General features: G+C 38.3%; 1 protein-coding gene across 1 annotated transcript; it reads right to left on the reverse strand.

The window, feature by feature from the left end:
- Positions 1–1,170: 1,170 nt before the first annotated feature.
- On the reverse strand, positions 1,171–14,763 carry LOC149012558 (Regulator of Vps4 activity in the MVB pathway protein). The gene is made up of 6 exons (XM_089158594.1): positions 14,628–14,763; positions 14,114–14,246; positions 13,917–14,020; positions 3,006–3,177; positions 2,732–2,872; positions 1,171–1,850 (listed from the first exon to the last, which is right to left on the reverse strand). Exons 1-6 carry the CDS (start codon positions 14,675–14,677, stop codon positions 1,488–1,490), a joined length of 963 nt encoding a protein of 320 aa, XP_089014720.1. The 5' UTR covers positions 14,678–14,763; the 3' UTR covers positions 1,171–1,487.
- Between the last annotated feature and the right edge of the window lie 6,889 nt (positions 14,764–21,652).

The following is a 21,652-nucleotide window of genomic DNA, read 5'->3' on the forward strand; positions in this document are numbered from 1 at the left end:
GTATGTTAAGAGAGAGAGAGAGAGAGAGAGAGAGAGAGGGGTTGGGGGAAGGCTGGGCAGCTTCCAATGGAAATATGTTGGTATTAAACCAAAACTCAAGATGAAAACGACAGTTCAGAAGAGGCAATTCAATGAGGATAATGGGAGATTCACACCCTGCACTCATTGAACCCTTCGGGATATTATATGTCATCATGTAAGGTAACAGTTGATATGTATTTACTCGTTTGTTGCCTTGTTATTTTATTGGTAGGCCTCTCCTTTCCCTGAAAACGATGTTTCCTTGTCACTAGCTGCTTCTTTCTGCTTCTGCTTTCACATGTCTCTGCGTTTAGTTCGACTCCTTGGAATGTGTACGAATGTCTTCTCTCTCTCTTCATAAAAAAATTCAGAAGAAGAGAGATTCAAACATTGCTGAAGTTTCACTAGTCTGTCTGTGTCTCATACTTAAATAAAATAAATCCTTAAGGGTCTTGGAATTGCCATTTGGATTTGAATACTATTGAAGATTTTAAGCAGTTAATGAGTTGCTAATGGGGGATGGATAAGTTTCTACAACTCCTACCTATGACTGCATAGTGTGTAAAGAATCTTATAGACTGAACAATCTACAGTACAGGTGGGGTTGATGGAAAACTAAGTGACATTGTGGTCCATCAATTCTAAGCTTCATTGTACATTCAGAGACATGTACATTTGTTGAAGTTTTTCAAAAACAAACACAGCCACATTTACTTGTTATCAGCCAAAAGAGTGCCTACCACAATGCAGATGTTTTTGTTTGAATATCCGAGGCACATCCACAGATCAAAACTCTTGGGTTTTCTTAGTCATGAGATCTCCCATTGTTGGAAGTTTGAGGGTGTTCATACTTTTCAGCTTTACCACCTGTTTCACAGTTTACATCGGGCCAGGTTTGAGGCGCCAAATAATAGTTGAAAAACAGAAGCACCAGAAGCACTTGAGACTTCCATCTCTCATCCATCATGTTGGAATTCCGAAAGGCAACACCAAAATTAAAATTTTTAACTCAGAGCCCATGGACATTCCAGGATGGGCTTCACAACTACTGCATGACAGATCAAATAGGCCCAAAATTCCCAAAGTGAATCACTGTACAGGTGAGAAAGAGAGAATGTACAGACACAGGGATAACCAAAAGTTCTTTAGGATTACAAATCGTAACACCTGAGAGAGAGAGAGAGAGAGAGAGGATTGTAGAAGTTTTTTTTTCCCCTCCTTACACGACTTAATAGTGTATTTATTATTTTGGCAAGAACAAGATAACCCCATCATATCAGCACTCATCGGTAATTTACTGTGTTTTATGATTCCAAACTATGCACAAAATCATTACTCACAAGCTATTCATCCTTTATACCTGAATCCTTGAAGATAGAATACAATTTGTGTTATGCTCCCAGTAGTATCCCATACAAGACAATGATCATACATAAAACATTATGAAGATTTTTTCCTTCTTGCATTCATGGACCCAATTTAACATTCACAAGCTTAGCAGCTGCACGGGCATTGGCTGAGGCACGCTCTGCAGAGGCAATCGCAACTCGAGCTACCTCCAAGATGTCAGGCGCTGGAGATCTAGTCTCTGTTTTGATGTTACTAATTGGTTCCTCATTAAGATTCTTCGTTGATCTTTCATCCCTATCGTGACCAATCAATGACATGTCCTCTTTGGGTGGAGTGGGGATTTGAAGTTGTTGAGCTTCATTATTCCTTTTTGTTGTAATGATAGGATTAACCTCATTGGGCTGTGTCGAGTTAACTGGGCACTCTCTGGTGATCATTTGAGAATCTGCAGCTTCACTGAGTATTTGATTTGAACCTTCCTACAATCACATCCCAATCTCTGATAAATATCACAATAATTCATCAACAATCAACAAAGAGGGGAAAAGGAACACAATGAGTATTCATAGGGAAAAGCTCTAAATTTACAATGGTTAGATATCTTCCAATCTGATTGACTCATCACCAAGAGAGATTGCAGCGTTCCTCAACAAAAGCAGTTCAAGAAAATAAACATTTCATATGACATAATAAAACAACTTTTCTAGGTAGGGATTAAGGAAGATTACAGAGAATGAGAATTTAGGGGCAAGCCTTGGTGCAATGGTGGATGGACCAAAGTTGTAGCCAGAAGTCAAGGCATCTAAACAGCCTCTCAGCAGAAATTGCTGGGTTAAGACTGCGTAAGAAAATTGTCCCCCAGACTTTGCTTGTGCAGAACAGTCTGAGAATTTAGTCATCCACTGGGATGCTCTTTTTTTTTTTTTTTTTTTGTATGCAAATTAGTTCAACAAGAACCTTATTATACATCTATTAAATTCTTGACAGTCCTTAAATAGACCACATCAGAAACAAGGACCTCAATTTGGTCCCAAACCGAAAGAGTGCTTGCTTTTTTCTAATTGCTTTGAGACTTAACAAATAAATCAAATCTTAATGCAAAACTGGACACACTTTATTCGCCAATGCACAACATTAGAAACACAAAGAAAATCAAAATAGAAGTAACGGTTCATAAGCAATATTTTCAATCATTTCCAGAAAATGGGACGCATCGCCTGATTCTCCGAAAAACCCCCTTCCAAATAAAATGTTCAGAAAATGACCAAAGGAATGAAAGCACTTTTTTATTAACCAAAAAGTTGGGTATTATCAACATATTAAAAAAAAATGGAATGTAAAAGCAAGATAGTTATAGTACCAGCAGATCTTCATGCTTCTTACTAAACTCTGCTTCAGTGTGAGAAGAATCCCAGTCTAAATTGTACTCTTCCGCAATTTCTTTCAAAACCTTAAGCCTTGTTTCTGGAGACGGAGCCTTAACAGAAAGTTTCTCAATTATCTATAGAAAAGCATGACACAAGGGAGAGTGAAGAATTAAGTCACAAAAATGAGTAATCAAGTCATAAGGGATCTAATTGCTAGTGTAGAAATACCATATGGACAGAACACTGAATATATTAAATCCAATTTACCCCGCGGTTGACGTTAGTATCAGGACGAAGCTCAGAAGCCGCTGACACAAACTCCTTTCCATATTTTGTAGTAAATAGGCTCTTTATCTGCATCAACTCTGGCAAATCTGAGCATCTGGGAGCAGCAAAGATTATGCTTGCAATAGCTTCCTGCAATTCTGAAGGACATTCCCTGTCAAAGATGAAACATTGTCATGAAGACATGAACAAACAGTAAAGCTCCAACTAGATATACTGAAAAAAGAAAAATATTATTCTGTTCCATGCAACAACACAGGGAAATTATCTAAACTTCCTAACAAAGGACTCTTGGCAATTTAAAACTAACAAAAAACTCATCCTAGGTGAAGCCCCAAACTTGCTACCTAGAAGCACAACAATATATGGGGCACATCCCACACTTAGCTTTTCCCCTTTTTTTTTAAGCACTGTTAAGTTCGGTTGAGAGGGCAGTCTAACCATTCTGCCAAACCTTTAAGGGCAGTCAAGTCCTTTTTCAATTAGGTTTCATAGAGCAAGTCTTTTATACAATAAAAGAGCCAAAGAGATGAGCCCATGGTCCTTGTAAAGGTCAAATTATAAGAACTAGTTAGCTTCTGTATTAAATTCATAGTAAGAGTCCATTTCCAAGTCCTATCATAATAGGACTTCTTTTGTAAGGCTATAACCCATGAATTGAAAAATACACACAGATTATCTGATATTTTCACTCAAGCCTGAGAGCGCTTGCTTGTGTTGCAACTGCAACCACTGGTTTATGTCTCAGTCAAAGAAGGTCCAAGAATTGAGTATTCCCTAAGGTTCTTGGTGAAGTCAAGTAAAAGGTCCTCGCTGTACCTGAGTTGACAGCCTTCACTAAGACATTCCACTCAATCCACAGCTTCACAAGACTGACCCATCCAAGTATCTGGCAGCCACACACAATCTGTTTCTCCTATCACATTTCTTTTTACTTTCTTGAATTTCAAACTTCCCAATGGACTTAGTATTCATGGTCAGATCTACACCAATCTAACCATCACATCCATCCCAAATATTAGATGCATCATCCCCAAACCTTAGCAACCTTAGATCCTAGTCTGATGCCATTCCAGCAGCCAATTTCAATATATAGATATTTTCTTGAACTTCCGTGCAGTACATGTGTGATAGAAAAGGAAAGTAGGAATCGTGAAGAACAAGCTGGCTGGCCCTGTTACAGAATTTGAAAGTTTAGGTGCTATACAAAATTAGAATGTGTACATTCTGTTACATATTTTCTAGCACATTTAGTCACATTTGTCTTTCCTTTTTCAGAAGGTGTTTATTTTAGGAATGTATCTAAAATTAGTAGGATGGATTCCCATCGGTTTTTGGGTCTGGTTTAGGGCTGTAATCTTCTACCATAAATAGAGACACTTAAGGGGAGAGATGACACTACTGCAGAGTCGTCTCTGCCTCTTCTTCTTCTCATTCTCTTCTCTTCTGGTTGTACTGTTTCTACTTCTCTTCTGCGGCTGCTCCTCAATAACAGGTCCTGGTTTTGTTACAAACAAGAAACCCCGTATCTTTCCACTTAGCCATCCAAATCCATCCAAACTTGAAGGATCACGTCCCTCTATTATTACCTACATTCCCTCCATGTGAAGCTCAATACAACATAAAATTCTCTCATCTACATCCTTTAGAGGTATCTCAGTTTCACCCCAGTCTGAAAAATCATTTCGCCTTGAAACCCAACTCTCGAAGCCTAACCTAACCATTACATTTGAGATCTCTAGACTATTAAACATTAACCATCTCCACCACTATTAAAGAAAGAACCATCCATTATGTCACAATTCACAAACCCTATCCTAAACCCAACCTATTTTGTCCCATAAGTTGGTTCTAATCAAGACCTTGGAAGAACTAGCTCCCAGTTGATCATCTACCAATCTAGGCTACATCATTTTGACCGATCATAAATTCACCACCTGAGGTGTTCAGGAGCTCCAACAACTAGTTTTTCTTGGAAAAAGGGAGTTAAATATAGGATACTAAAACAGATTAAATACTTCCAACAATTTCAAATCACAGATGGTACTCTAACAACTAGTTCTCAAGGAAATGAAAAGTAAATTTAAATGTTCAAAGGAGAAACTGCGCTTGACTTAATTGGCTAGTGTAACAGCTAGTTCATTTGCTTATAATTAAGTGGAGTCTCTTGATGTCAAATAACAAAGATCAACGTCATATAGAGAAAACAGCAAGTCTAACTAAATCAAGTCTATACTAAATAATTTTATGAACTTGAGAAGTGCCTGCAGCCGTATGCTTCCTTAATGGCATCATCTTCAGAGGCTGTAGTCATGACTTTGCTTAAGTGTTCTAATATTAGTACTAGATGGTATAAGGATCAATTAGGAGCCAACAGAACCAGGATCCTGTAGCCAACTTTGAGTAGGTCAAAACTGGTGTGGGGTCCACTTGAGGGCTAGGGATAGATCAAAGCTAGAGTTTGATGGTTAGGTTTAGACAAATAGGTGATGGTAAAGCTACCAGTGAAGGTCTAGGGTTGTTGCAGAAATCATCTGAGCTGAAGTTCGAGTTTCAGCAAACAGGATTAGGGTTAGGGGTTTCGAGTTTTGTAACAGGAATCAAGTAGGGAACCTAGGGTTTAGAGTCAGAGGCTTGGGCTGGGGTTTAAATCAATTGCCAATAGGGCTGTCTCAATCCAAAAATTGGACTGAAATAGTCGTTGGTTTAAAAGTCATGAAAATTTAAAGAGTTCTCCCAGGAAGAACTGAGACAGTGAAGTTATGGTTTTAGTGATGGAATGAGCAGTAGAGTGGATCATGTGTTAATGGTGGTTTGGGGATGCTGTAAAAAGATTGGATATTGGAATTCGCCCATGGAAGTGTTAAGAATATGCAGAAGACAAAATTTGAAAAGAGAAAGCTAGTGTTTGGGGATTCTAGAGGTAAGAAACAGATTTAAGACTTGGGAACTGCAACCAATTCTCTGTTAATGCTGTTAAAGCTTGGCAGTGGCTTGTTAATGGATGAACATTTCCCAGCTGATCTTCAACTCAGCTGAGGAGGAGCTTTGAATCAGAGCTCCCAGCATGGTGTACAAATTTGGGTCAAAACATGTGAAATTGCCATTGTGAATTAAAAATCTATTGTGAATGAAAAAAGTACAAAGTTGCCAGATCAGGTGGTTTATAATATAAAACTTCAACTTTTCAGCGGAAATCTGTGAGATTTCGCAGGTTTTGACAGGTTTTTTACCCTTCTATTTCAACCTCCAAACTCTTTTTTTTTTTTTTTTTTTTTTTGCAACACATTTTCAGTCACTCCTTTGCTTTCCATCACACCACTTGCTCCTTCTTTGGGGATTTTGGAAATTCTTGCAAGGTTTATTCCAAACTTTCCATTTTTCGATTTTTGCTTTGTCGATGGCATGAATGGTCTTATATGGCTATAAGATTAACATATGTTAGTCTAGGAATATGGATGGTTGTGTGTTAAATTTATTTTTGATTAATGCTAGTATTTTTTTTTTAACTTTTTTATTTTAAAAATTATTTTCTAAATTATGTATTTTGGAAAGAAAAAAATACATACGTAAACACGATGTCTGGGATTGAATTTAATGTATGTAACGGATCATCACTCTATCTACATTGTGATGGTGTTGAATTGAACTTTTTGTTGATAATTATTTATATTTGAAAAATATTCATATTTTCTAAAATCATTAAAAAAATACTAATTATTTTCTTCTTTTTATTGAAAAATAGAAGCTTATTAGTAGAAGCATGTATGCAATTTTTAGAGCTTTTGTAATGCTTTTAAAGATATTTAGTGTGTATTTATTGTATCAACCAAATAGTTTAAAGATGTTAGACATCGCTTGGCAAAACAGGAGGCCATGACTGCAGATAGGAAGAAGTTTGAGTGTAAGTACTGCAAGAAACGGAGGATGGCCACTAGATTAAAGTGGCATCTAGCTAGAGGTGATAGGAATGTCACTAGATGCCCCAAGCTTCCCATAGAGATCAAGCATGCAATGACCTAACACTTAAGGGATGCAAAGGAAAAGAGGAAGGAGAAGAGAGTACAACACGAGGTGTTCAAGGATGCTTGCCTAGATGACCTCTCAAATCTAGGAGACCAGACTTTGATCTAGAGGAGCCAAGAGAGTATCAGCTATCTGAGTTACAGGAGGCATCACAGATGAAGAGAGCTATGCAAATGAGTACAGAGCAGCAGAGGGCCATGGGAACAGGGTCCTCTAAACAGCCAGAGCTTCAAGGAGGCAAATCTAAGCCCACAAGGAGGAGCTAGAGTGGGAGGAGCCAGATACCATCCTACACCCACATGCCCCAAGAGGTCGAGCTTCATCTACAATAGCTATTAATCCTAATATTGCACAGATCATGCCCAATTTAAGAGGCCAAAGAACAAATAGAAGAAGTTAAAGCATATGAGGGGGAATACGGGGCTTGCTTTCTCAAAATGGGATTTTTACTATAGCATTCCAGCAAAAGCAGCCTAAAGGCCCTACTATAATGCAATGCTTGATGAGATCATCAGGGCTGCGAGTGGAGTGCAGGGGCCAACCCCACATGAGATTACCTCCCAAACCATAAGGAAGATTTGAAGGCATATAATGAGGGTTCGAAGCCTGTGCGGGCTCATTATGGGGTTGCAGTTATGTGTGATGGTTGGACTTGTCCCACTAGACAGTCCATCATCAATTTCATGGTGAATTGCAATGTGAGGACGGTGTTCCTCAAGTCAGTGGATGCATCCAGGGAGAAGAAGGATGCAAAGTATATTTATATGCTAATGAAGAACGTGGTGAAAGAGGCTTGAGTGATCATGTGATCCAAATTTTTATTGATAATTGGTCCAACTTAAAAAAGGTTGGGATGAAAATGATGGAGAATCTCAGGTAAGCTCATTGCACTGATCTAATGTTGAAGGAGATGGGTTAAGTGAAAATTGTGAAACGAGTGATGGACCAAGCATGACACGTTACCACCTTCATCTATAACCATGGGTTTGCACTACAGTTGATGAGAGGCCAATGTGGGGGTGACTTGGTGAGGCCAAGCATTACTAGCTTTGGAACCAATTGGATTGCATTACAAAGCTTTGAAAGCAAGAAGGTTGGCCTAAGGTCCATGTTCACATCAGAGGAGTGGTTTAACTTAAAGGGTTCTTCAACTCTAGGTGGGAGGACAACACAAAACACCATACTGAGTTGAGACATTCTGGGGAACTCTGTGGATTGTAGTAAAGGTCCTTGAACTTGTGGTGACCGTACTTAGGATGGTAGATCAACAAAGAAACCAACTCTACCACAAACATTGGCTGCAATTGACAAGATGAAGTAGCAGGTTCAATCGGTCTCCAAAGGGGCAACAAAAAATTCCTTGACATCAACCAGAATAGATGGGAGAGAGGATCTAGATCCCAAGTAACACTATAAGCTTATGCTTGGGTAGAGGCAAGATTTGATAAGTGTGGTCTAGACTGTAGTGGAAAGGATGGAACTATATCCTCTTCGACAGGTAATCATCAACTTAGAGGTGAGATTGTGAGAGCACTAGTAGTAGTTAGTGAGTTAGGTTAATTATTAATTTCATACTAACCTGGCTATTCTTTATTTTAAATGAAGTCATTTAAGGATGCCATAGGGAGTTTTGACTGCTTCGTGGCAATAGTGGCATGTGAAACCACCATTGGGGGTTAGTCCAAATCTCTATATATCCTATCTTTTTGTTTTTCTCCTATACTTTATTAGTTATTACTTAAGTTATATATGACACTATAACAATACTAGTTGAATTCCATATGCCTGTTGAAGCTGAGTGGTGGCTGCAAGCCTGCAATATGGGACCAACTCACCTAACTTGTCAATGATTGCATGTAAAGTGCTCTCACAAACATGTTTTGCCACTCAGTGTGAGGAACTGGAGCACTTTCAACCTAATTCACCCGAAGAGGTGCAACTAATTGGTTGTGAAGCAGCTAGAAGACCTTGTTTATGTGCACTATATATGAGACTAAGGGAAGATCACATTAGACAGGGGATGAATCGTGATAGCCTGATCAAATTGTCCGACATATTTGACGTGGAAGATGATGATGAGAACCCCTCATTTGATTGGGTCAAGGATAGAGGAGAGGTATTGTTGGATGAGGAGGGAGGTCATACCTTGGTACATCAACAAATAGTGAAGATAACTTAGAGTTTTCTGACACCGATGATGATGCCACTCAGCCACCTACAAGGCCTAAGGAGATGATGATGATGATGAAGGTAATCGTGGTGGTCGAGCACCAGCTCCATCTAAGCCTAGCTGCAGAGTGAGTTCTCAACCACAACGTGAGGAGGCACCAATACCACTACCGACACTGACATCCGTAGGGGAGACTCAGCGTTAATTGACTCAACCTGCGCCACAGGAATCCCCACGTACATATAGTCGTCGTAGTGGTCATAGATGTGGAAAACAGGACGACAATTCTCAAATGGATATGGCCATCATAGCAAGCTCCATAGGATCCATGAGCTTGGATGAACCTAGAGGATCTGGATACTAAAGACCATCATCATTCGTCGATTCCCAGTCCTAGGATAGTGGCATGGAGAATGTCAAGTATGCATCATATAGGGTTTATGGCTATGAATATGATCCATATGGATATGGGAAGCATATAATGAAGTTTGGGCGGTCATTTACTAATTCTACTGATTATGGCAACAGTATGCAATCTGCATATAGGTATGATGATGAAGGTGCATCATTTGTGGACTTCATCTTTGGAGTTCCATCTGTAGTAGCAGTACCATCATAGCCAGCTGGTCCAGTTCCAAGAGCAGGTGTTGTACAAAGTATTTTCCCTTAAAACACATATCCCAGGATGGGATTCTACATGATGTTGATGATCCCACCTATAGAAACACAGTGAATCAGTTTCTGGACAACTTTAGACATAACATGTCATGGGCAGCTTTCATCCATTACTCAGAGTACTACTATAGACAAGGGATGGATCTGTTGATTCTAGCCTAGGACTTTGTTTTGGTAATTGTATATTATTATATAAGTAATTTTCTATCAAACAATTCATGTATGCAATACAGTTTGTTCAATTTAAAAAGTTTGTATTTATCGAAACCTCTCATTTGTTAGTATACTTGAATGATAACTTTTCAATGATTTATTTTAGCAAAATATCAGTTCCATTGTGTTCATTTTGCTTTAAATAGGTATTAGGCAAGAAATCAAATGGAAAAACCATAAGAAAAAGGGCGAAGGCCTGCCACTGAAACTTAGGTAAAAAAGTTCCAAGTTTCAACTGAAATTTTGATCTAAACCAGCATATCTCGGTTTCTGGCCAATTCAAAACCAGCCTCTAAAGATTCCCATCCTTGCCTCCCAAGCTTCACACCATCGTGGAGTCACCTGGATTAGACAACAGTCCCACCTAACTTATTAGACCAAACACTAAGCTAGTTCTCCAAGGGATGCAAAAGGCAACAGCAGCAGCAGCTTGCAAATAATATTCTAATATCTAAGACCTTCTTCCAGGTACTTTTGTTACATTAGGACAACAACCTACCAATAAATCACAACCTTCCTTGGAGAAATCGTGAACTGGGTGATGTAGCCCTAGATTGGATAGGATCAACTAGAGGCAGTTTTCAAAGATCTTAACTCAAGAAGTTAGGCTTTAGGGTTTTAGGATTTTGGGAAAGTTTCTTAGGGTACCCTAGAACATACCTTGTGGTTGGATGGAGGAGAAACTTGGAGAGAATTTAGGCAGTGATACATGAGGATGATCCCAAAAGTTTCAGATGGTTCTAATGGTCAGATTGGTGTAGATCTAAATTTGAAAGTTGAGTTCTCCAGGCACTACAAAGATAGAAACAAAAGAACAGTGGGGGAGGATTTAGGGTTAGGGAATTTAGAAGGTTAGAAGATGAAGCATAGGGATAGGGTGATTCAACTTACTGCCAATTTGAAGAATATCAAGTGGAACAATTAAAGACCTTGATCTTGTAAAATTTCCAGCAATAAGATGGTGAAGAAATCGCATAAGAAAGAAAGAGAGAGAGAGAGAGAGAGATCCCCGGGAAGGTGGGATGGGAAGAGAAGATGGTCATATAAGACCATCCAATGCCATTGTACCTCACAAGAAATAGTAAACAATACTCAAGATTCAATTAATCAATTCATTGCTCAACTGACCAATTACCTCCATACTTATAGCCATCATGGTTCACATAGTTTCCAACTCAAACTAGGACTCAAAATCAGAAACCAACTTCAAAATACGCTAGGAGTACTTTTCTAACTTTACGACTTCAATACATTCTAAAGGACTCATAAGTAAAAAAGTCAAAATAAACTCAATCTACCTATTCGGTATTCTAATCTTAACTCAAACATTCAACTTAATTTCGTGCAGCCACTTTCAGCCTCACTTTTGGGCCTTAATTTTAGCCGATTACAACAATGAATACTAAAAACTAATGCCCAAGTCAAACCTAGACCAAAAACTGGCCAAAAATCTAAAGGCTTTAATCATCCAGCATTATTGGTGTGGAAGTCTCACTCACAATCTAAAAAGAACCATGTACTAGTTACATAATCACTTAATTTGACAAAAACAGTTGAACCGAAACAGCTTAAATTGAACCAATAGATCAGACCTGTTCAATGAAACGATCAAAATAAAAAACTACAGAGACGAGTATACTTCCACTACTACTAATACTATGCTTTGACCACTACCCCTTATGCTTCTTATTCTTGCTAATGTAGGTCTTTAGATCTGCATCAGCTATTCCGAACTTCAAAGCATTCATCCCTGGTAAATGGATGAAGGACATATAATCATCACACAACAACAGGTCAAGCCTCTTGATGTCACATGCAAGAGCCCAAGTGTTGTCTTGATGTGGGAGAACTTTCTGCTTGATGAGAGTCAACAATTTATAGGATACCTAGAAAATGGGACAGACACATAAGACTGATATAGGTGTAAATGGAAGGTAATCATCAAATGGTTGGTTTGGCCTGTTTGTGGCCTCTAAATGAGTAAGTAGAAAACCAGACTGCTATTAAATTTTGGTTTTCAGCTGGTTTCATTAGGCCCAGTGCAGCTTCGATTTATTTTGGTTTTTCAATTTCATATTGGTACCAAATCAGGTTGGTTTTTTTGGGGTTCGGATCATAATAAAATATACATTCATAACATGTTAATAAGGCAAGATTTGATTAAATACCTTTAATTTACCCTTCCCAAGTCAAAACAAGCAAACAACCATGAATAGGAAATCTGAGTTAATGTATTCATGTGGTAGACCGAACATAGAAGGATAGAATGTAACAGGAAGAATGTAAGATAACTAACAGATTCAAATCTACATATAAATTTAGTTTCTAGAGAAATCACTGATTTGTACAATGAACAGGGAGACTAATAGCACCGTTAAAAATCAATTTCCCTATTCAAAACTTCATACTCATTGATTTGTAATAATTCCCCCTTGCAACAATTTGCTTGCTAGTATTTAAGTCAATTCAACTATCATACTCAAATGATTTTTTATAGGTTTCATTAAGTTTGGGGTTTGGATATTTTTCAACAGAGTCTGATTTTCAGCCAATCTTGTGATACAACCTATAACCAATCCCATAAGGGACACCCTTAGTAATTGATAACTGGACATAGATAAGAACACTTGCTCTGGTGCTTTTTGCTCATTGTTATGGAACCAGACTCCCAAAAAGTTGAGTCCACCATGATATCTGCTCTGTAATGAACTCTTCCTGCTTGAACTTCTGATTTTTTTGACCGGCTCAGAGTGGCCCCCACACTCATCTTTGGTGCCCCTTGGTTCTGCAGAATCAGCAAGAGTTAAGAAAGAGTTTCTATTCCTTGCTCCAGTTTTACTTTTACCGCCCTCGAGATATAAGATTTTCAGTACAGTATCGGAGCAGATCAGCGAGAAGTAGGATCTGGGGAACAACAGGGAGGATAATTTGTGCTGGTGTTTGCTGATGTTTGGTATTTATAGGGACAAAGCAAGAGTTTTAACTTTACAAAGAAGGAAAGGGAGAGCCACTAATGTTTCATGCCAAGGACTTGCACCGGTGGGCTTCGCCTGAAATTTCAATCACCTTCTTCACCTGAATCTTCATCAGTGATCGACATGGAGCAGTGCCAAGCTTTTTCTCCAACATTCCATGACTAAAGGCTTCTTCTAGGTTAAATCAATAAAACAGTAACTTGGTCATCTTAACTTTCCAAGTTCCAGGTGAATACCCCATAAGGGTAAAATGGACTTTCAATTCAATCACTGACAACAGAAATACACATCAGGTTTAATGGGGATTCAAGTAATTGTTGCAAGAGAAATAGAAAACAATCACTGGCACAGGATGTGGACAAGTAATTAAGATATGGGTTTAAGTCAGAGGCACAAGCACTTCATGGATATAAGCAGAAGTTTAGGACCAACTGTAGTGCAATACTTTGTGGCCCTGTGAAGGTGGAAGCACACCAGGTTTTATAACCCTTTCTGAAGTAACTTGACTAGCCAATGGTTTTCATAACCACTACACAAAATTGGCTACTCAAAAAATTTATGGACAGTAACTGCTATCATTGCCTTCCTGATTACACTGTAGACTACAACCACGAGTTTATAGATGTTCAAACAATTTCTCCATCATATCTAAATTATGCAATTTCCAAGCAAAACAGGTAGGGTTGAGAAATATAAAACTAAATTCTTTGAGGGATCTACAAGTTCCTCTAGAGGTCCAAGTATAAGCTTCACTAAAATATACCTGATTTGATTTCTTCTTAAATCTTCAATGCAGGTTAATTATCTCAACTAATGTTAGGAGGGGGAACTTACTTCTGGCTCTCAAGAATTGGAACACGTGCAAGGACAAATTCACAAAACAGAGATAGGATCTCATAGGCAGCCCATGTATTTTGCTCCCGTATGATATGCTCCACCTAACAAAACAAGCAAGGAAGCATATGAAAAAAGATGGAACACCAAACAGAAGGAACGCAGTACTCCAGTATCTTTTGAATTCTAAAGGGTACCCGGATTCGAGCAATGGCTTCTGAACCAGTTTGAAGGAATTGAGCAATCTCCTTGCGCATCTGTTTCAACTGCCCATCTCTCTTATTTTGCACCAATTTGATACGTGAGATGGCCAAGTTCAAGCATGTTTTGCTACAACAGCACCAACCAACTTTAGAAATTTTGCAACAAGAAACTGTTTACATAATTTAATAGACTAGCTGCCGTTTATGGCTTAATTTCATGAATAACATATTTAGATTACTAGAAAACTGAATAAATTCAAAAAACATCGCGATCGAAGACTGATAAGAGTATAATCATCTTTAAAAAAATAATAACGTCTGAAAGAACCCACTGATTGGTAATGGCTATGTCTACAAAATGGAATCAGAAATCAAGCGAAGAACGCTAACGAAAATTAACCGCGAAAAATAAAACGACTACTTTGTGAATCATGAACCAATCAAGTAAAATTAGAAGAGGAACGTCGATCGCAAGAGGAAAGACTGGCATGCGCCATTTTCTACAAACCATTTTGCGCCAAGGAGGCCTCGATTGAACAACTGATTCAGGAGCGACATGTCAACTATTCAGAACTCTGCATTCCAATTCGATTTCGGTGTCTGCTCCGTTTGTGCCGATTGTTCGAAAAGAAAATTTTCACCTAACTTTTTTATTATTAATTTTACTCTTATAGTTCTACCGGGAAAAAAATTATACTCTTATAAATAAAATTTTTAAATATTTTGTTGAGGATATTTTAGATTTTATATTATAAATATTATATTTAGACTTTTTAATCCCTATTCCTAACTGCAAGAAACCCAACCCAAAGCATACATACTTTTTCGAAACATCACTGAAAAATAATGGGAAAAAAAATAATGTCCAACATTATGCATATATGTTTTGGAATTTATAACTTTGTATTATGGGGGTAAAGACTATTGCATATATCATTAGCGAGAGTCAAACTCATGTCATGACATCTTCAGGAAGAGGTATTGGTCACTACCTACTAAGCAACTTAGTGATATCCAACATTATATAAGTGCATGTACTCCTCTTTCATGACAAATCTTTTCCTTTAACTATTGTATCTATTCTTTTTAAATTATCATATTTTGTGTGTTCATGTATCAATAGACTTGACTACATTCACACATCAGTGATGCCTCCATTCATCAAAAAAATAATGGTGCCCACGCTGGTCCAAAGGGGTTGATACACAAGAATTAAGAATGATCTGATTTGATTTGAGAATGGAGAACTTTAGAGTCATCACATAGAGGAGGAAGGAAACTAGATCCCCAACTCTTGAAATGATTTCTTCTTCACATTTTCTTATGAAACTTTAACCGTAAAAATGTGACTTTTGTACTCAATGAACAATTTTTGGATCTGGCAAGTATTGTCTGATGCGAGTCAATTGATAACACTAAGGGATCCGTTGTTTTTACCAATTGAACCACTTACAAGAGAACAGGCCAAAAAATCTAAAGAAATAATTCATGGGCTCGTGCAAGAAATCAAATCCAGTTTAAGTTCAAAGATGGTGGGCTCAAACAATGATCAAAATTTACTTAATTTAATTCAAGTCATTGATGGAGTTCCTCAAAAATAATATTAAAGATAAGTTGTTGTTTTAGTGAAGGTGATAAAATCAAATCGTCATTATTTCATTAGAAGTGATGGGAGCAACAATAATTTCATAAAAAAATAAGGTTCGAATAGTAATTAAGCTATAGTCCAAGGAGCAACAGTAATTATCCCTAATTTAAATATACCATCACGGATGTCCCATAACGCTATGAGGCATTAGTCATTGCCAATTGAACAACCCTTTGATGTACTTAACCCTAAAAACTTAAGTAGACTAGCTTCGTTTTGTTACCCCCTTATCCTTTGATGTTTCTATTTTTTTTCCTTTCTGGGTTCATGAGACTTTAAATTGGTTGTTGAGACTCATTTCTGGCATTTTTAGAGGAACCTAATTTCTAAAATAGAATTGCTCTTTATGTTTTCTTCAAATGCCACATCAACTAGGTTAATCACATTTATATTAAAAGAGAGAATGCCATTATTTGGGGGGGGGGGGGAATAGAGAGAACAAAGATTTAGCAATATCACACAAAAATCCGTTTAAAACCGGTGTTTAGACCATGGATAAGATTGGAAGAGTATCTGTGACAAGCTCCAAGAGACCATCCTTGAGCCAAACATTAATTTGTCATTGGAAGATTTCTTTTCAGAACTTGACACACCATCAAGGCTTTGTGTTGTGAGACGAGTTTGAAAAGGGGGAAAAAATAATAAGAGCAAGGTTTGAGAACAAAAGTAAGAAGAAGACAAAGGACATCATCATTTCCTTTTTTTCTGTAGAAAAGGAGATAATCATTGATTGGAGAGATTTGATCTACATGATCTTTGATGTTTTACCCAAAGATTAAATACTTGCAGTCTCCTACAACTTCATTCGATCACCTCTCGTTTTGGACCCTCGTCTTGTTAGGGTGTTTTTTTTCTCTCTCTTCAGTGAAGAGTATCGTCGAATTCTACCGGAAGTTTCGTTTTGCTTTGGTGCTGCCAGATTTTCGGCCAGCTTCTATGACAACTCCACAATCTGATCCTCCTCAAACTGGACTTCAGCTCCTTATTCAATATTCCTCCACTGGACGTTGCCAACATAGTCATCGGGAAAGTTATTACTTCTAAAAAGGTAACTACAGCCAATGTTTCCCGATCTTTAACAAATGCTTAGGGATTACCAAGGGATTTGGGGGTTTATAAGTAAGCAGACACATCTTCCTTATTCAACTGGTGAATCAAGAGGAAATCCAAACAACAATCCATGGCGGACCTTGGTTAATCAAAAATCATTTAATGATCATCAAAAGATGGGAAGAACATATTCCGATGAACATGGTTCTCTTTGACACTTTTGAGATATGGATTCAAGCCTTAAATCTCTCCCCTGCAATGTACAACATTGAAGTTGCAATGTTCATTGGAAACAACCTGGGTACCTTCATCTCAATTCAAGCCTATCAAGGATTGGGGGACTTGGGGAGGCCTCTAGCTATACGTCTCTTAAGATCAATTTGAATTTCCATCAAGCCTGGAATCCGAATTTTTCGACCACATCATGGTGTTATGTGGGTAGATTTTCAATATAGAAAACTCCCTGCTCTTTGTTATTTCTGCCATATGTTTGGACATGAATACAAAAATTGTCTGCTCTGAATTCAAATGGATAGAGAGGGGATTCCAATATTTGAAGGAATCGATGATGCTAGTTGTGGTGAAATTTGTGAGACTATGTATGGAGACTAGATACACGCCGGAAGCAACATGTTGCACCATTCAAACTGGGAAGTTCGTAATCTCATGGCCAAAATGGCGTTGATTGAATGTAATAGATTAATTCTCCATTAAACCAAGATGATATAGTGCAACTTCCTTCTGATCTTAAATGATATATTCTTGAGCTTGATGATCCATCAACTTGGAATACTGATTTGGCTATGAACTTTTTTGTCACTTCTGGCAACGTCGGAGCTAGCAAGGAGCACAACTTATAGGCATATAATCGTCTTTCATCACTCAACAATGTTACCCTAAATCACTCACATCCACACGATGCTCTCCCAACTCTAACGGCACTGATTCAAAATTCTTTACAAATTCGGCCTAGCGAAGCAAGCCCATCAGGTCACACCAATTTGTGCCCATGTTTACCAAAGAATGAAGGGCCAATCTCATTAAGAAATCTAAGAATCTCAAGAGGGCTACCTACTCGCTTATTTCCAACTGGGACACATGCAAGACCCACTCAAACTCAGGCATATTCTTCAAGGACTAATGCATAGGCAAGCCCACTCCAGCTCTTTTCTATTATTGACTCAGGCTTCTCTCAGAACCAAACAACAGAGGCTGCATATGCGGCTCTTCTTGCCTTTCAATTGAATGTTGCTATGGTTAGCACACTAATGCACCTCCCCAACAAGATTTGCATTCAATGACCCTCTCACACAATTTGTCTCCATCAGGCACATCTCCTAGTACCATTTTTGCAAGTATTTCCATCCCAGGTACACCCATTGATATAATTGATGTTGATTCTACCACTGAGGTTATCCCTGTTCATAGGGAGGCAGGTACTGCCTCCTCTGCCATCACTATAGGTCAACCAATTATCATTCGAACTACCTCTTCAGTTGCTACAAATTCAGGGCCAAGAATTCATATTGAAGAAATTGATGAGTTGGATGATCCACCTTAATGGGTAATTTGGTAAATCCCAGAAAAAGGGCTGCCTCACCTGAGCAAGTTGCAATGATGCTGAAAAAACTTAGGCTAGAGGACGAGGAGGTGCATCACCATTCTTAAAGTGGTAGGGCCCAGGAATAAATGCCCTTGCCCGTAGAGCTGGCGGCAGATTTGCTAGGTTCTTTAGTGCTATCATGAAAGCAAGGGGATCTCCCATTCCTTCTGTGAACAAGGTGAGGAAGGCTGCCCTTAATCAGCCCCTAAGGGGGTCATGAAGCTACTATTCTGAAACTACGAGGGGCTTAGCCCACCCTAACTCAGTTATGCAAGAAAGGGAGGCCCAACATCGTGTGGCAAGGACTTTAAGGTTTAATGATTTTTTCTTTCTTATGGAGACAAAACAAGATAATGTTGAAATACATTGTGTGGCAAGGATTTTGAAGTTTAATGATTTTTTCTCTGTTAACCCCATCAATTTGTCTAGTGGTATTGGTGTCTTATGGAATGGTAATGTTACAGTCAATATTCTTTCATCTTCTTTTAATATTGTAGATTTGTTGATTACTATTCATCCTCTAGTGTAGTGTTCCAAGTCACTCCATTTACTAAAATCCAAAATTCAATGTTACAAGAATAAATCAAGTTTAAATATTAAGTTATAAAATCTGAAATATCAATGTTTACAGTCATCCATTTACTAAAGTTAAAAGTTAACTAATGTTGATCGGAAAAATATTAGAGTATGAATGAAAAGAGTAGTTTGTTTGCAGCAGAAGTAATTGATCGGAAAAATATTAGAGTCTGAATGAAAAGAGTAGTTTGTTTGCAACAAAAGTAATCTATGTAATTCTCTACTGGAAACCAACTCCATAAGAGTAGTCCTAACACGGGTATGAAGTTTCATGCGTATCCACTTCTTCTCTAATCGCTCCCTCATGATAGTCTACCGGCGATGGATCCTCCATTTGAGTGGGGTCTTCATAACCTGTAAATAATCAAAAGAAACGTACATATAAAAGGAATGAGTTCAACAGAACTCAATGAGGTCAACTCAACAATCATATCATGCATTCATTCACAATTTTCATGTCACACATATACGATGGTAATGCAATTAATAACAACAATATGATAAACGAATGGTTATGATGTTACGTTCCTAACTCTATCATGAAGTCTCTATGGTAGACATGCATTAAGTTAAACACTAATCTCTTCGGGGTAGTCTCAATCACTCTCCCTCACGACTCTTAAGCACGTCTTTTGGGTTCTCCGCGGTAGTTGGGTAAAGTCATATCAATCCATGGTTGGGGGTATAAGTCACCACTCTCTCACATCACCATTTGACATGAGATCTAGCGCCTGTCAAGGACAACCCTAGGCCCAATACATAGTCATACGATCTCGTACTACATATGATTTGGATATCTCCCCTCATGCCTAGTGCCCTTTTGGTTCGATATCCTTCCCACTTAGGAATGACCTCCTTAATGGGAGGCATCTTTTGGATTCCATTCCCTAACCCAATGGTCATCCACATATAATGGCCAAGATTTTATCCATGTCCTCTCATAGGTTGGTTACTGGTCTTGAGCATCCATGAGCCCTTATCTATTATATGCAACTCTACCATACAATGATGACAATGGGCTTGTTTGGTACTCATAGGACCCAGCCACTGACATTATGGGTTAACCTACTTCAATACCCTTATTGGAAGGGTACTAGTACTTATAGGGTTATCCAGCCAAACACTTCTAGACACCTAGCATTCATGTACCTAGGTCTAGATGCACATTCATATAAGGTGAATAGGGTAATGGGTGAAACCACAATCCTAGTTGGCGAGTAGAAATAAGAGAACTAAGTCTCAAACCAATCTCACACGTTCTCATATCATCAACCACAAGATTCGAAAAGAAATAGAATCAATCATACATTCTTACCTTTCATTCACGCAAAGTCACACACAATCACATGATAGTAAATATAAAAAATAAAGCAAGATAACAATAAAAATAACAGTATCAAACATACAAGACATGGTTTAGTATATTCCTCATCTTTCAAGTTAATTATGCTCTCCAAAATCCCACAAATTACACTCAAGAGTATGTAATTATGCTCAAAATAACCCTAATTATGTAAGTAAATATTAATTGGGAATCAATTGGGGTTCGAAAGAGGTCCAAAATACACTTCCCAAACATGACCGGTTGAATGGCTGGTTGCATAGGCTTATAGAACCAGTTGAACAGCTGGTCCCCCCTCCATCAACCTATTTTCTAGCAAAACACCATATTTCACCTCCGATTCAAAATCGGATCAAAGTGAGACTTTGGGGTTTTCTAATTAACAGTAATAGGGTCCTAAAAGTACCCACAATTCATCCCAACTAGGCCTCAAATGAAAAGCCCCAAATTTGGCTCTCGCAGGTACCCACAGGCGTCTTTGAGAGGTTCAAAGCGAAATTGATCACAACGAATCGCATAAACATCTCTCTAAACAACGGAAAGCATTCATTGCAACCTATTAACTACAACTACTAAATCCTAGCATTCAATGATGAAGAAAACACCATTAAACTAGCTTTAGAGAATAGAGGTTGAAGAACACTCACCTTTCTTAGAGTTTTCGAGATGATTCAAGTCTCGAAGGGGTGCCGCGTGGATGGAATCTAGAATCTCTCTTGGTTTCCTCTTCTCTCCAAGCCTCATCCCCACTTTAGCATTAGAAAATATGTTCTAAGGTGAGTGGAGGCATAAAATAAGGTTTTAAAACCTATTTTTCCGAAACTACCCCAAATCTTGGGATGGACAGTCGACCCAAACAGGTCAACGGGTCCAATCGTCCGGCCCTTGGTTGACCCCGCAACCAAGGTCCGATTATGGTGTTTTTCAGCTTGAAAGAAAGGTCTTTTAAGTACCTACGTTTGGATATATTTACCTCATCATTTGGATTCTCCTTCATTGATTTTCGGACGTGCTAAAATTGTCTTTTAATGCCTTCATGATTGACTTTCTCTCTCCTCTTAAACTCTAGGAGAGTGTCAAGTCATCACTAGATTCATCAACTGCCATTGGGTCCATTTCTGAACCTTCGGGTTCGACTCAAATGTCCCACAGTTGTCGCCTACTCGAGTTTTGAGTTCGCGGTTCTGAAACCATGGGTTAAAGGGTTAGAAATTCGAGGGATTTCACAATCTTTCAAATTCCCAAAAGGGGGCACCCTCAGGAGGTCTCTCATTTTCGTCTTATCAGTCTTTGTACCACTCCCTATAAAGTCAT

Source organism: Hakea prostrata, chromosome 6 (assembly GCF_041222555.1).
Source record: "Hakea prostrata isolate BN-2017 chromosome 6, UWA_Hpros_2, whole genome shotgun sequence".
NCBI classification, from domain to species: Eukaryota; Viridiplantae; Streptophyta; class Magnoliopsida; order Proteales; family Proteaceae; genus Hakea; species Hakea prostrata.

Bases quoted from the DNA above. Each gene is read 5' to 3' on its own strand.
- LOC149012558 (XM_089158594.1), bottom strand. From the start codon at position 14,677: ATGTCGCTCCTGAATCAGTTGTTCAATCGAGGCCTCCTTGGCGCAAAA. The intron at 3,178-13,916 runs GTAAGTTCCCCC...CATCTTTGACAG, and splicing joins CCAATTCTTGAGAGCCAGAA to GGAATGTCCTTCAGAATTGC. The intron at 1,851-2,731 runs GTACTATAACTA...ATGTGATTGTAG, and splicing joins AGAAGCATGAAGATCTGCTG to GAAGGTTCAAATCAAATACT.